At 41.5% G+C, this 13,375-nt stretch overlaps 1 protein-coding gene across 3 annotated transcripts in view; it reads left to right on the top strand.

Annotated features, from left to right (window-relative positions):
• The window catches only part of GNPAT (glyceronephosphate O-acyltransferase), a 555,169-nt gene that overhangs the window by 378,837 nt on the left and 162,957 nt on the right, over nucleotides 1-13,375 (top strand). For all 3 annotated transcript variants that reach the window (XM_078649084.1, XM_078649086.1, XM_078649085.1), the window contains exon 11: nucleotides 4,310-4,389. In XM_078649084.1, coding sequence (XP_078505210.1) covers nucleotides 4,310-4,389 — 80 coding nt within the window. The remainder of the gene's footprint in view (nucleotides 1-4,309; nucleotides 4,390-13,375) is intronic.

Below are 13,375 nucleotides of genomic sequence, written 5' to 3'. Positions count from 1 at the left end.
CTGCATTTGTACTCTTTAGAGTGCAGTAATACAACTTTTGTCCAATAATTACTTTTTAGTAGCTTATATTTTTCATGTGAAAAGTAGTTTAATTTCTGGACGGTCTGTGTTCTGCAAAATCTTCCAATCACCTTTTCATAGTTTTGTTATTTTTTAGCTGCACCTTTCCCTAGTAAGGACTGATCAGGTAGTTTTAGTGAGGTAATGATGCATAGGCACTAGTAGGTTCTGCTTTTGTAATAGAAGACTAATTGTTGTTTTTAGGTGAATTTCAAGTGATGAAGAGGGTTAATGTCCTTCTGGGCCCAGATTGGAAATTGTCAACCGAGCATTTTGGCATAATGAGTTATGTCTGATATTTAATTGAATGGGAAAAGTGCTAGCCTGATTGGAAGTAAGCATAGATAACAAGTGAAATGCCTTCAATAACCACCACTTGACCTAATACTGGACTCTCTTTGCACTGTTTTGTAGTGATTTTTAATGGACTCCCTTGTGTTAATAATTCTAATTTTAAACTGTGAAGTCATGGATACCCCCAAAATCTGGACCCCAGTATCAATGGAGTTATATTTGATCTGCTGTACAAGCTAAGAGTCTAACGGTGATTAGATAATGGGATTTTTAATTTACATCTGTGGCAGATCTTGGATTTCTTTTCTCTGTCTACAGATGCGGTAGACTATTAGTTTACCACACTTGGACCCTAGTGGGTCCATATTTCAGCTACTTAATAGACATATTTGATGTTACCAAACAGAAAACATAGACGTTGCCACAAGGAATGAGCAAACTCATATTGATATTTCTTTAGATAGCCCAGAGGTCTATTAATTAACGTTTGCTCCCTCAAAGCAGCCTGTGATTGATGTAATCACTATCCCCTGTTGGCTGTGGTAAACCCTCCATCATCAGTCTAGTGCGCGTTGGTGTTGATTTTTAGATTTATATTGTTTTATTGGGGATAGCATAATAATATACAATCTAGACCTTCTTCAGTTTTACAGAGACTCTGAGCATGTAACAAGGCAAAATACACGATTTACTGAATTATGCTCAGAGGTGTTAACTTCAGGATATACTCTGATTAGGTGAAAGCCTGTAGGAGAATCCGAAAGTGAGGACACTCTGGAAAGGGCCAGTGCCAGAACTGCATAGTCCATAAATATTAGGAACCACCCTCCATTGAAGGCCTTCGCAAAACCATATTGCCATCTATTGGGCCCCCAACAATGCTATGTCAAACTATGGGCTATCAAAAAAACTGCCTATGTAAGTCGAAGATGATCAGTTGTCACCCTATTTCAGAGCCTCCATAAACACTTTGGCTTCCATCTCTTGAGTGGATTTTTTATTTATGTGGAGCAATTAAAGTCATATCGGGTGCCCCACCAAGACTTGCATGTAGCAATTCATCAGTTCTTTTCTGACCCCCAATAGGGCCCCATAGTGTCACACTTGCTCAGCTAAAGTCAGAAAAGAGAAACGCGCAATGACTCTAGAACTCACTTCAAGTCTTGTCATAGCTGCCTTCCAAACATTTAGCTCTGTTCCAAAAACCCCTTTGTCAGACCATCTTGAGGCCTTGTTTGGTAATCTTTAGGCTCAGTTGATCTCTACCTGGTTACTTTGGTCTTCTGGGTACACAGTTTCATTCTGGAGTTTTATTAATTCATGAACCAAGTCTTTCTCGTTTATTGAGAAGAGGACACCTAGTGCTGTCAGTGAGTCAATCAAAGCCCTCAGCCCCATCCTGGGGCCCTTGCCAGCCAAGACTGCCCCTGCTTTAATCCTTTGTAAATATATAGTGAATGAAAGTCTTGGGCTCAAATAACTCAATTTTCTTCTATCTCCTCTACCTCAGTTGTCTATTTGTGAACCTCTGCCAACTCTTCCCCATGTGGGAGTTGTGTGTCAAATGTTTGCACTGCCACCCTGGGTCTCAATTTTCAGGGTCTTTCCCTGTCACATCCTCTCACTTGTAACAGTGTAAAAACTGCACTCTAGGCCTTGTTTGTGTGGGCACAAGGTCCTCCTTACCTTAACAGTTTTGAGAGCTGGAGTGCATGCCAGCAACATCAACTTTCTAAAGACATAGGGTTGTGAAATATTCAAATGCTACTTCAAGAGCTATGAGGGATTCCTGTTTAATGCAGGAGTAGTAGTGTGAGGTCCAATAGTGCATGTTGGATCACAGTATGACTAAACTGTGGAGTGTAGGTTATTGCCCTGAAACTTGCCCTTGAATTGGGATTCCCACGTTTGTGAAAGTACTGCACTTTTTTTTAGCGCACAGTTTGTCAGTTATATCAGGCAGATATTCAATCGGGAGATACTGTAATATTCAAGTTTTGCAGCTTGTAACAAGAGACGGCAGTGCTTTTCCCCATTTCTTAATGTAGCATTTTGAATGGGAAGGTAGTACTACATCTGGTCAATACCACACCACAGCTGTGCCCACAAGGTACAGTATTACCTTCTCACATGCTTGGGACTCCTAGTGTGCTCGAGTTTTGCTAATATTTTCTGAAATACTTGTAAAATTTAGTTTACAAACAAAGCATGTGTTTTTCTTAATGGGGGTGTTATAAAATATTGACATACTGCAGCTTTATCCTTTCACACTCATCTACCCCCAGGAAGGACGTCAAGTTACAAAATGCCTTCACTTGTGAGTGGGAGAAAAAATAAGTAGAAAATTGGGTTAAACGATTTGCCAGCAGTTGGCCAGAGAAATGTGTCCGACGTTTGACAGTTTGTCTTTGAAAAAGCATTACATGTTGCAAGAAAAGCATGCAAAGGCCTCTGTTGTTAATTTGAAAGGATAACATCCTTTAAAGGTATTTGGTGGTGCTGTAACACCTCCCACACCTCTACTTCCAGCACAACTGTTCTCGACCACAATAGTACCATGGTCTGTATTGTTCCCTCGCTGAAGGACTCCAATCCAGAGTGCTCCACGGTCACAGTCAACCGCAGCCCGCCCATCACCTGCGATCTGTGCCTTCACAACATCTCAATACAACTGCTGCAGCAACTTCAGCATGGGCTGTACATCATCAAGAAGATTGATCCCACCCTAGGTAGTCCCTCTGGCCTAGAGTCATAATTCTTCTTCTCCTCTGGAGCCGCATAAAGGTGGTGGAGTGTAGCTAGATTTCTCTGCAATTATATTCTCCAGGGATAGCTGCTGTACTCAGTTAGGAGGCCTTTGCACAACCCATCCGATTCTGCATCACAATATGTCTACCTGAAGCCCTCCTTCATAATCTACGATGGGAGATGTAGCTATCTTCTTGCTTGACCATCTCCACCCCCTGGTATGGATTTGTAAAGGCGATGGGCTACATGCTGTGTTATACCAAAGAAGACGAAGATACGCTGTACTTTGCAAACTGTAGAAGTGCTTTTACAAGAGTTTTCAATGACGCAGTGCTAATGTCTTTTATGCAAGGCTGAACTATTGTCCTGTCTACCATGGGATTTCCTGAAATCACTCTCCCTCTATTAACATAGGTTGGGCATTGGGCCAGATGTAGGTGGCTAAATACCGGTCGGTAACGCCGAAATTCGGTAAATTTCAGCGTTACCGACCGGTATATAGCCATTCCTAATGTAGGTAAGGAATCTGTAAATAAGGAATTGGTAAATACTGATTCCTTATTGTTCTTGCATTTAAGGAATCGGTAATACCCATTCCTTAAATGCAATGAAGGAAGCACATTAAAGAGTGCCTTTGAGCCTTAAGAAATCGGTAATTACCACCAACTTCGAGTTGGTGGTGATTACCGATTTCCCTCAAAAAAGCACTTTTTTGCTTTTTTTAAAGTGGCATTTGGCCCACATCCATGCCCTTAGGGCATGTATGTGCACCACATGTGCACACATTCACATTTCAAGGGTGTAACAGGGTTTCCTTTGGACACCCTGGCACCCTTGAAATACCTCCCGGTATTACCGATTCGGTAATACCGAATCGCTAATACTGAATGTCTTCACATTCATTCCTATGGGCCTCCAAGCCCATAGAAATGAATGGGTAGGTATTCCTTATTACCAAATCTCAATTACCGATTGGGTAATAAGGAATATTAAGGATTCGGTATTTTTTTACCAAATCTTTACCTACATAGGAAATACCAATTTCGTAATAGCGAATCGGTAAAATTCGTTATTAAGAAATCGGTATTTCTGATTTACCTACATCTGGCCCTTAGAGTCCTAAAATTGATGCAGATTCCCGATTCTTGTGCATCTGTGATACGAATACTGGAATATTTAATAACCATATACATTTTTTTCTTTCTAGAGACTATCTACAGCTCTTTCAGCTTTCTCCGGGACCTCTTATCAAACGAGTTCATCTTTTTCCCAGAAAGTGCTCTGAAGGTAATGTTCTGTACTTTGGGATGTAACTAGAGTATCAGGTGAATAGTTGCCTGACTGTGTTTAAATGAGTGACCGAGTGAGCGTGAACAATAATATGAACAAAGAACTGAAACAAAGGGAAATAAGATTGAAAACTAAAGATGTGATAGGATAGAGAAAATGTCATTAGCAAATATTTAATTGTATGGCGACTATTCCTATGAAAAAATGGCCTGTCAATGTATAGTATGGTATGGGTAGGGTGGTATGGAATGGTATGGCCTGTTATGGTATGTCATTGTATAGTATAGTATGGTATGGCTTATCATTGTCTACTATGTATAGTGTTGTATAGTATGGCCTGCCATCATATAGGCTGGTTTTGCCTGTCATGTAGTATGGCATGCCCTCTTCGTTATATAGTATGGTATGGCCTGTCATCGTGTGGTATGGCACAAACTGCTTTCCATGGCTACGGAAAAGGGGAGGCACAGCAGAGAAAAACATGCAGTCACACAAACTGCTTCAATTAAGAGGCAACACTGCAAGTTGAAATTAAAGAAAATTGTTTTAAACATTAAATAAGGCTATGGCAACAGTGTTGCCCTTGATGATATAACAGCAACATTGTAGTAAAGATTGCATTTGTAAAACTGACAAAGTGTATTTGCATGTTGGAAACCAAAGGAAAAGCTTTTAAACATTAAATAAGTCAGTAGGTATAGTGTTGCCCTAAAAGATCTAAAAGCCACATTGTGGTAAATATTGGATTTATAAACGGAACAACGTGTATTTTGTATCGCCCTGGAGCTTTCAAACATTAAGTAATCCATCGGCTACAAAGTTAGCCCGGAGAAGAGTCACAAAGATCATAAACATGCACTGGCAAATTGCTTTCTGTAGCTACAGTGTTAGTACGGAGAAGACAGTGTATGTGGGTGGAGGTAGCACTCATTTAATCAGCTTAATTTGTTTGAAACGCTATGTGTGCTATGCTGTATTAATGCCTGCTAAGCATTATTGTAAACAGTGAAAGTGGCCTAACCCCATCAACTGGCAGCTAGGACTACAGCATGCAACTACTTAAATAATATTTTTAAACAATCAAAAACATTTTTTAAATCATTTTCATTATCTCATTTAACATGTTTTAACCATCAACATATTTTTAAACTGTATATTTTCATAGTTCATTGGTGATGAATATACATATATCAATCACTGTTATACATTCATTTTGCAAGTGACCACATTTCTTGAGCACCCAATGCATTTCGGGACACTCTTGTCCCTTCGTCAGGGGTAACCCCTGACGAAGGGACAAGAGTGTCCCGAAATGCATTGGGTGCTCAAGAAATGTGGTCACTTGTAAACCCTGACGAAGGGACAAGAGTGTCCCGAAATGCATTGGGTGCTCAAGAAATGTGGTCATTTGTAAAATGAATGTATAACAGTGATTGATATATGTATATTCATCACCAATGAACTATGAAAATATACAGTTTAAAAATATGTTGATGGTTAAAACATGTTAAATGAGATAATGAAAATGATTTAAAATTGTTTTTCATTGTTTAAAAATATTATTTAAGTAGTTGCATGCTGTAGTCCTAGCTGCCAGTTGATGGGGTTAGTACGGAGAAGAGGCACAGCAGAGAAAACCATGCAGTCACATGAGCTGCTTTAATGAAAAGGGATAATTGCACATTGAAAAGAAAGAAATGCTTTAAAACATTAAATAAGTCTCTGGTTACAGTGTCACCCTGAATGATATAAAAGCAACATTGTTGTAAAGATTGCGTTTGGAAAATGAGCAAAGTGCCTTTTAACATTTGATAGGTCAGTCGCTGTACTATTGCCCTGGAACTTTTAGACATTAAAAACGTCTGTGGATACAGTGTCAAAGTGCCTCAGTCTGAGCTTGAGCAGCGGAAAGACAGTCATTACTTGGTCCATCCTCCATCAAGGAGACAAACACACAAAGAGAGAAAGTGAAACTGACACGTGCTGAACAAAAAAAAGCAAGGAATCGTAAGTTATGGTAGGGCTCTAAGCCCCCTTTAAGTTAAAGTTAACAAAATGTCTTGCAAGTGACAGCGCATGCGCTGTCTCAGGTAAGACATAATAACAAAGTGATTACAAAATGCAAATTAATTCTCACAAGCATGATGCCCAGCATCAGGTATAGCATATCATGTTTCCCTCATAAATTAAAATAAAACATAACCAGAACAAACAGTGGTTCTTCCAGGTTTGTTTATGACCAAGTACAACAATGTAAGAGGGAGCAATTCAATTGTGCTCAAGTTGAACTAGTCATATTAAAGAAATTCAAAACAAGCTAGATCAATGGGAAAATAGTGTATACTAGAACCAAATATAAATTTTCGATACAAGGATAAATAGTGATATAGATATATACGAGGAGTTTGTGATGAAGTGATGATGCAGCACAGTTCACATGAATTCAAATGTGCAGTCAAAGCAACACTGGTAAGGCACAAATACAAAACTCAGTAGCTGTTTTTATATTTGTATCAAATGATCAAAGGTCTTGAGTGTCCAAACATCTTAAAGTGGAGAAATAAGAACAATCCAAAGAGGGAAACATTTCAACTTTGATAATCAATAATAAGGGGTCTTCATCAGGATGTTGCAAAAGCATTTTAAGGTAGCAACCCTTAATAATGAAGGAAGTGAATTTTGAAGTCCAGCACTTATTGGACATGTCAAAGTAATGGGTAATGCTTTGATAACCTGCGTGCCCGGTGTCTTCTGGCACCTCTGCTACAAGAGTGAGGTAGGCAGAGCATGGTCACTGCATCTCCTCCAATGTCTTTCTTTGGGTTGGAAGTCTGACTTTGGGCCTCTGTGTCGGATGAGAAGGTCATGTTTTAGGAGTGCGGATACCCCAAGAAACTGATGACATATGCTGGGTTGCTGACTGCTGAGTAACACCCTATTCAAGTCGTACTTTTGTAGTGATAAATCAGTCCTGCATGCTTCCTGTCACATGTGGAGAAGGCATTACCATGCATTTTAATAATCAACTAGTTAGAGATGTATGTTTATAATTTCAAAATATTTATGTTGGGGAAGGTAATTGGGCACTAATAATTTTATATGTATATGCCGCAGATCGACTATTGTATGGATAAGTGGAGGAAGCGTAATAGTATATGAAAGAACGCCTTGTATATTTTTATAGGTAAAGAGGGGATAGATGTCTTTGCATTTTATGTTCACATTAAGTAAATCTGGTTAAATACTTATAGGCTAATGTGCTCAGTCAGTCACCTCGTTCAAATGCACTAATTCGCAAAAGTTGAGAAAGCGAAAGTGTGAGTTGGCCCTTCACAGATTTAAAAATCGGATTTGCATTCGAAAGGTACAATTTGGGGCTGTAGTTTTAAATGCTGGTGACGCACTAGCTGCAGTTTTGTCATGTTTCAACCAACGCTAAACATACTTGGCTTAAATAAAGCATTTGTATGTATGATTAAAAAAACTCAAAAAAGAACTTTTTTTAAGGCTTTGATTAGTACTTTGTAAATCTTTATCAAAATTAAAGTAGTTTTTTTAAGCTAGGCATGAAAAAGAAAAAGCATCAGACTGAAAGTAGAATGGTTCCAACCTTTGAGACATGGCAGTGCAGCCATTATGAAGTTTACAACCCCATAAGTTTGCTTGTTCATAGTTTTTTCCAGCTACCCTTTAGTGGACACAAATTTAACACCCATTATTTTGAAGCTGCTCTAGAAAACATGATTTTACAATGTGGTGTGTATGGAGAGGTGCTACAACCCAAGCTCTAACACAGTAAAGGAGAAAAAAGAATGAATTCATGGAACGGCGACAAATATGTTAGTCAGTAATGTCATTTAGAAACAAACATTGACAAAACCAATATGTAGTGCCTTCAAAAAGCATTAGCCCACCCTTTTGCCTTGCCAATACTTGTTACTTCTGCTGAATATCATCGGCAAAAAGAAAAAACTATGCCAGGCCCCAGTGTGATGGCTTGTACCTGCCCATGTGTCACAAAGATGTGCACATGCCATCACAATGTGATGGTTTAAAAAAAAAAACATGTTTTGGCCAGACTCAGCATGGTGATATATACACATGCAAGTGTCACCACACTTGCACATATGTGTATCATAGCGCTCTGGTGGCTTTCATTTTGTATTCACCAAAGTAGAGAGGGAGGCAGAGGTAGAGGCTCAGTTACGTAGTTAGACAAAAATCAAGTATATCTAAGAAAACCTGCCCTTAGGGAATAGGATAGGATACAGCAAGAATTCGTTGTGATTCCTTGTCTAGAAAAAATACTTTTTTTCTAGAGACCCCTCACCCACCAGGGTTGTCCCTAGGTGGCATGCTTCATCATTGGGGTTCCTCTCAATCCTCTATGGATTGAGGCGTGCTGCGACTGGCGAATTATGAAGGAGCACTTATTATTGTAGACTATGTGTAGTGCACTGATGTGGAGTGGAAAGGGTAAGAAAATCTAAAAATATCTAACTAGTTGGCCAATCTTGTTGGTATGGTTAAGAATCAGGGGTCATTTACAGAGAAGAAACCTGACTTTAATGAGTCTGGTTGTCTCAGTAATGTGTTTTTGTCAACATGTTTTGAGCTGTTTCCTTAATAGCTCTTCATCAGTACTCCACTGGGTCCAACCCCGTGTGTACCACTCCTAGTGAATCCTGTAATAAGGACACAAACCATGCACGCCTAATGAGCTCTGTATACATATTTTGGCATTGAGATTATTCAGAGAGGGCCGATGTGATTTACAATGTTCGGGTGATTTATCTTTTTTTAGTAATGTGATGATCAGCACTTGACGGAGGGACGGCGTCAGTATACAAGTTTCATGTGCCTCCGCGTACATTTCCAGTAAGTGTGGTGTGACCAAATCAACATATTCTTTATAAAATTCAGCCGTGATGCCGCTGGGCCCCGGCACATATTTATTGGGTAAGGCACTTATCGCTGCTTTTATGTCCGATTCGTCGATTGGCTAATTTAAGTAGTTGCGGTGATCATCCGACAGCCAGGCGCAAGCAATGTCTGACAGATATTCCGCAAGATCCGAAGCAGACGTTGTCCCCTGCAATGTATGCATGGTGGCGTAATAGACACAAATTGGTCCACTATCTTCTGAAGGGTGTAGTGCTCCCCACCCTGCGCGTCCAGTATTTTATCTATGTGATGATATTCGGCCCGAAATTTGAGTTTAGCAGCCAAATTGCGGCCTGGTCGTCCGCCCTCCCCGGAATGCTTGGGCTGCATGTCTATGCAATAGATCGCGTACCTCAGATTCTGCCATGGTATCATATTCAAGAACTAATTCATGTATGCGAGAGAGTGTGGTGGTGCATGGTTTGGCAGTGTAGTCGCGCTCGAGGTCTGCCAACGTGGCTTCTATCTTTTCAAGCTGCCCCTAAGATCTTTTATTTATTTATTTGCAGAGTTTTACATAGCGCTTGCTAGACCCGGAGGTATCAGAGCTCTTTACAAGAGGATCAGCGAGTTACAGGTTACAAAATGACATCAGTTACAGGAGCCAAGTAAACAGTGATTACACATTAACAAGAGTTATTAGCGCATAGTATAGCCAAAACACACGTCTAATGGGGAATGGAAGGTAGAGGGGGAAAGGTAAAAAGGGGGAAATGTAAAAAGGGGGTAAGGAAAGTAGATAGTGCCAGGCAGACCGGCAAGGGGGAAACTACTTAAAGGGGACAGAACCGAAACCGCAAGATGAAGGACCCAAGGGAGCAGACCGCAGTGTCACAAAATGCTGATACATAAAAAATCCATCCAAAAACCATAAAGGTAGCAGACTCTATGTCTCGACGCAGGGATGGAAAGGGGAGGCAGTCACAGGATGACAGAGAGAGGGGGCAGAGGAGGGAAAGAAACATAATGGGGAGAACGAGGAAAAACTATGTCCAATGTCTGGCTGGGTAGGTGACAGCTGAGGGGGTGGACCAGAGCCAAACACCTCTATAGCTGCCTAAACAGCTATACCGGGCTTCGGCCATGTTGCTCGTGCTCCGCAGTAAGTTCTCTATTAAAATAACTGCTGTGGTGCTAATGCAGACCCCTCTGATGGTCACTTTAACCCCTCCCCCGCGGGGCTAATTCCCCGCAGCGCTGCGGTGCTTATGACGAGCTCGGCTCGTCATGCAGCACGGTGGCACTGTGCTCATGACGAGCTGAGCTCGTCATGACCACACCCCTTCCAATGGAACGCCCAGCACAGCAGGGGAATTATCCCCGCGTGTGTGCTGCGCAATGGTCATGACGAGCTCAGCTTAGCTGAGCTCGTCATGAGCACGGAACAGATTAAAGGCTTCCCAGAGAGTAGAAGCACTCTCCACGGTGCCTACATTAATCTCAAAGTATTGTTCTATGGCTTTTCTGATGTTGTCGGTGTATATGGGGTCCAAGCGGGCCTCCGAGCGGAAATGCCATGTGAATGGGCGACGAACGTTAGTTGGGAGTGTGAGAACAACCCACACAGGATTGTTATCTGAAAGCGTGCGTGGGAGAGCAGCAATAGCAATGACCCATTCATTTGCCCCTTCGCTTAGCAGCCAGTAGTCCAAACGGGACCAACCGTGATGCGCTGGCGTAGAGTGTGTACCTTCTCTTGTTGTGTGATTAATGAAGCCTCCAAGCATCTACCAGCCCAAATTCTAGCATAGCATGTGTAATATATATATATATATATATATATATATATATATATATATATATATATATATATATATATATATATTTAATTTTATTTAGGATTTTTAAAATGTATCACAATACATACTGACGACTATGCAACATAAGGACAATATAGACAATGCACGATAATCAAAAAATAAATGAATATCATCAAACAACAGGACTACACAGAAAACAAAGGAAAAAGGCTGTACTGAGTATGCATAATAAGGTAGATTCCACTTGTTATCACATAGTTACAATGACAGAACATCATGTGTAAAGGTAACAGTAGAAACTATACTGCTTCCACATCAGAGGCATCATGTACAGCAATGGAGCGTAAATACATTAATAGGGGTTCCCAAACGTCATTTGGACGGGAGGTTACAGGCAACTCTTTTGCATACAACATCAGATTCTCCCTGCAGTATGTCAAATCCTTATGCCAGTGCGCCTCCTTGGGTATATATTTGGTGTCCCATACCATCGCCATTCGTCGTTTTGCAATGAGCAGTGCTACCCTGGCTAGCCGACCTATAGCACCTTTTAAAAATGGGAGCAGACCCAACAAGCATACCCGGGGCGAGCAGTCCAGGGCAACACCAACAATTCTGGACAATGTAATGATGACTGCAGCCCAGTACTGCCGCACCTTGTCACAAGACCAGGCTAGATGCCAAAAATCCGCCCCAGACGCACCGCAGCGGGTGCACCTATCCGATTCTCGGAGACCATATCTAAAAAGCCGCTGTAGTGTGTGATGTAGGAATTTAAAGTGTATGATGTGAAGTTTCCAGCTAGATGTGAGGGCCCCAGTCAGGGCACAGCAATGTTCCCAGTCTACGCTAGAGAGTGGCGGGTCTAAGGTCTCATTCCATTTCTCAAAACTCTTGTCCTCAGGAAGTGTTCTATCTGCCCTCGCAGCCCGATACAGTTTAGTGACAAGTTTGTGTCTGGTGGGACTGACTAGCAAGGTTTGCAAAGCCAGTAACGATGGAGGCTCCAAAGGGAAGGAAGGAAAGTGAGCCGTGCTGCCCCTCTTAGTCTATGTAACGTAAAGGTGAACAACAAGGTTTTTTGTTGGATATATTCCGTGTCTGCTGAGGTCAAAAACGAACCGTTAGGAAATAGATCCTGCATCTTTTTAAGTCCCGCCTGAGCCAAAATGTGCATAAGTCCGTCCTCATGCGTTACCATAATATTTGCATGATAAGCAACTGGGAGCGATGGCGAATATAAGGGCAATTTACCGGCTAGTCGAGCGAGCGCCTGCCATGCCGCAATCGTCAAGTTGATAGTATTTATCTTGTCACGGGGGGTTCGGCGACGGCTATGAGTAAGGATAGAGTGCAGAGGAATGGGATATGCATCCCAGTGCTCCACTGCCACGTGAGGAATAAAGTTATGTGTAAACCAAAAATGCGCCTGTGCATATAAGTTATATAAATAGAAATCCGACGCATTAAAGCCCCCATGCTTATAGTCAAGAAGAAGAGTCTGCCAGCCGACACGCATCTGCTTCACACCCCATACCAAGCGAAGCAACAGCGACCGCAGTGTTTTAAAAAAATGTTGAGTAAGAGGAATAGGCACGTTATTAAATAAATATAAAAATTTAGACAATACCACCATCTTTATCAGCGCCAGTCTGTCCGCAAGATAAAGTAGAAGGCGGATCCATTTATCTATCTGGCTCTCCAGCCACGTAATAGCCATACCATAGTTCTCCCGGAAGACAATATCTGGATCCCGGTGTACCCAGATCCCAAGATATTTGACAGACTCTGACGGCCACACAAGCTGTAAGTCCAATTCATGTGGTGCCGTGCAGATGGTCAAGGGCAATACCACCGATTTATTCCAATTGATAGACAGCCCCTAAAAAATGCGCAAATCTAATATATTCTCTCAACACCGGTGCTAGATAAGTGCGCGGTTCACGGATAAAAAGTAGCATATCATCTGCATAGAGCGATATAATAAGGGGCCGATGATGTAAATTTATAGCCGCTTGTTGGTGGCATTGCCGAACAAGACAGGCCAGAGGCTCTTGCGATAGGTCAAACAGCAGCGGGGACAAGGTGCATCCCTGCTGAGTGCCCCTAGTGATGGTAATCGGACCAGAGGTGTGACCTCCTACCCTGACCCGCGCCGTCGGTTGCTTATATAATAACCTGACCCAATTGATAAAAAAAGGGGGAGAAACCCATGCGTTGCATGATGAAGAATAAATAACCCCATTCAACTGAATCAAACGCCTTGGTGGCGTCCAACA

This window comes from Lissotriton helveticus, chromosome 6, assembly GCF_964261635.1.
Source record: "Lissotriton helveticus chromosome 6, aLisHel1.1, whole genome shotgun sequence".
In the NCBI taxonomy this organism is placed as follows: Eukaryota; Metazoa; Chordata; class Amphibia; order Caudata; family Salamandridae; genus Lissotriton; species Lissotriton helveticus.
Note: the sequence above shows the minus strand (reverse complement) of the source record. Positions and strands in the feature narration are given on the sequence as shown.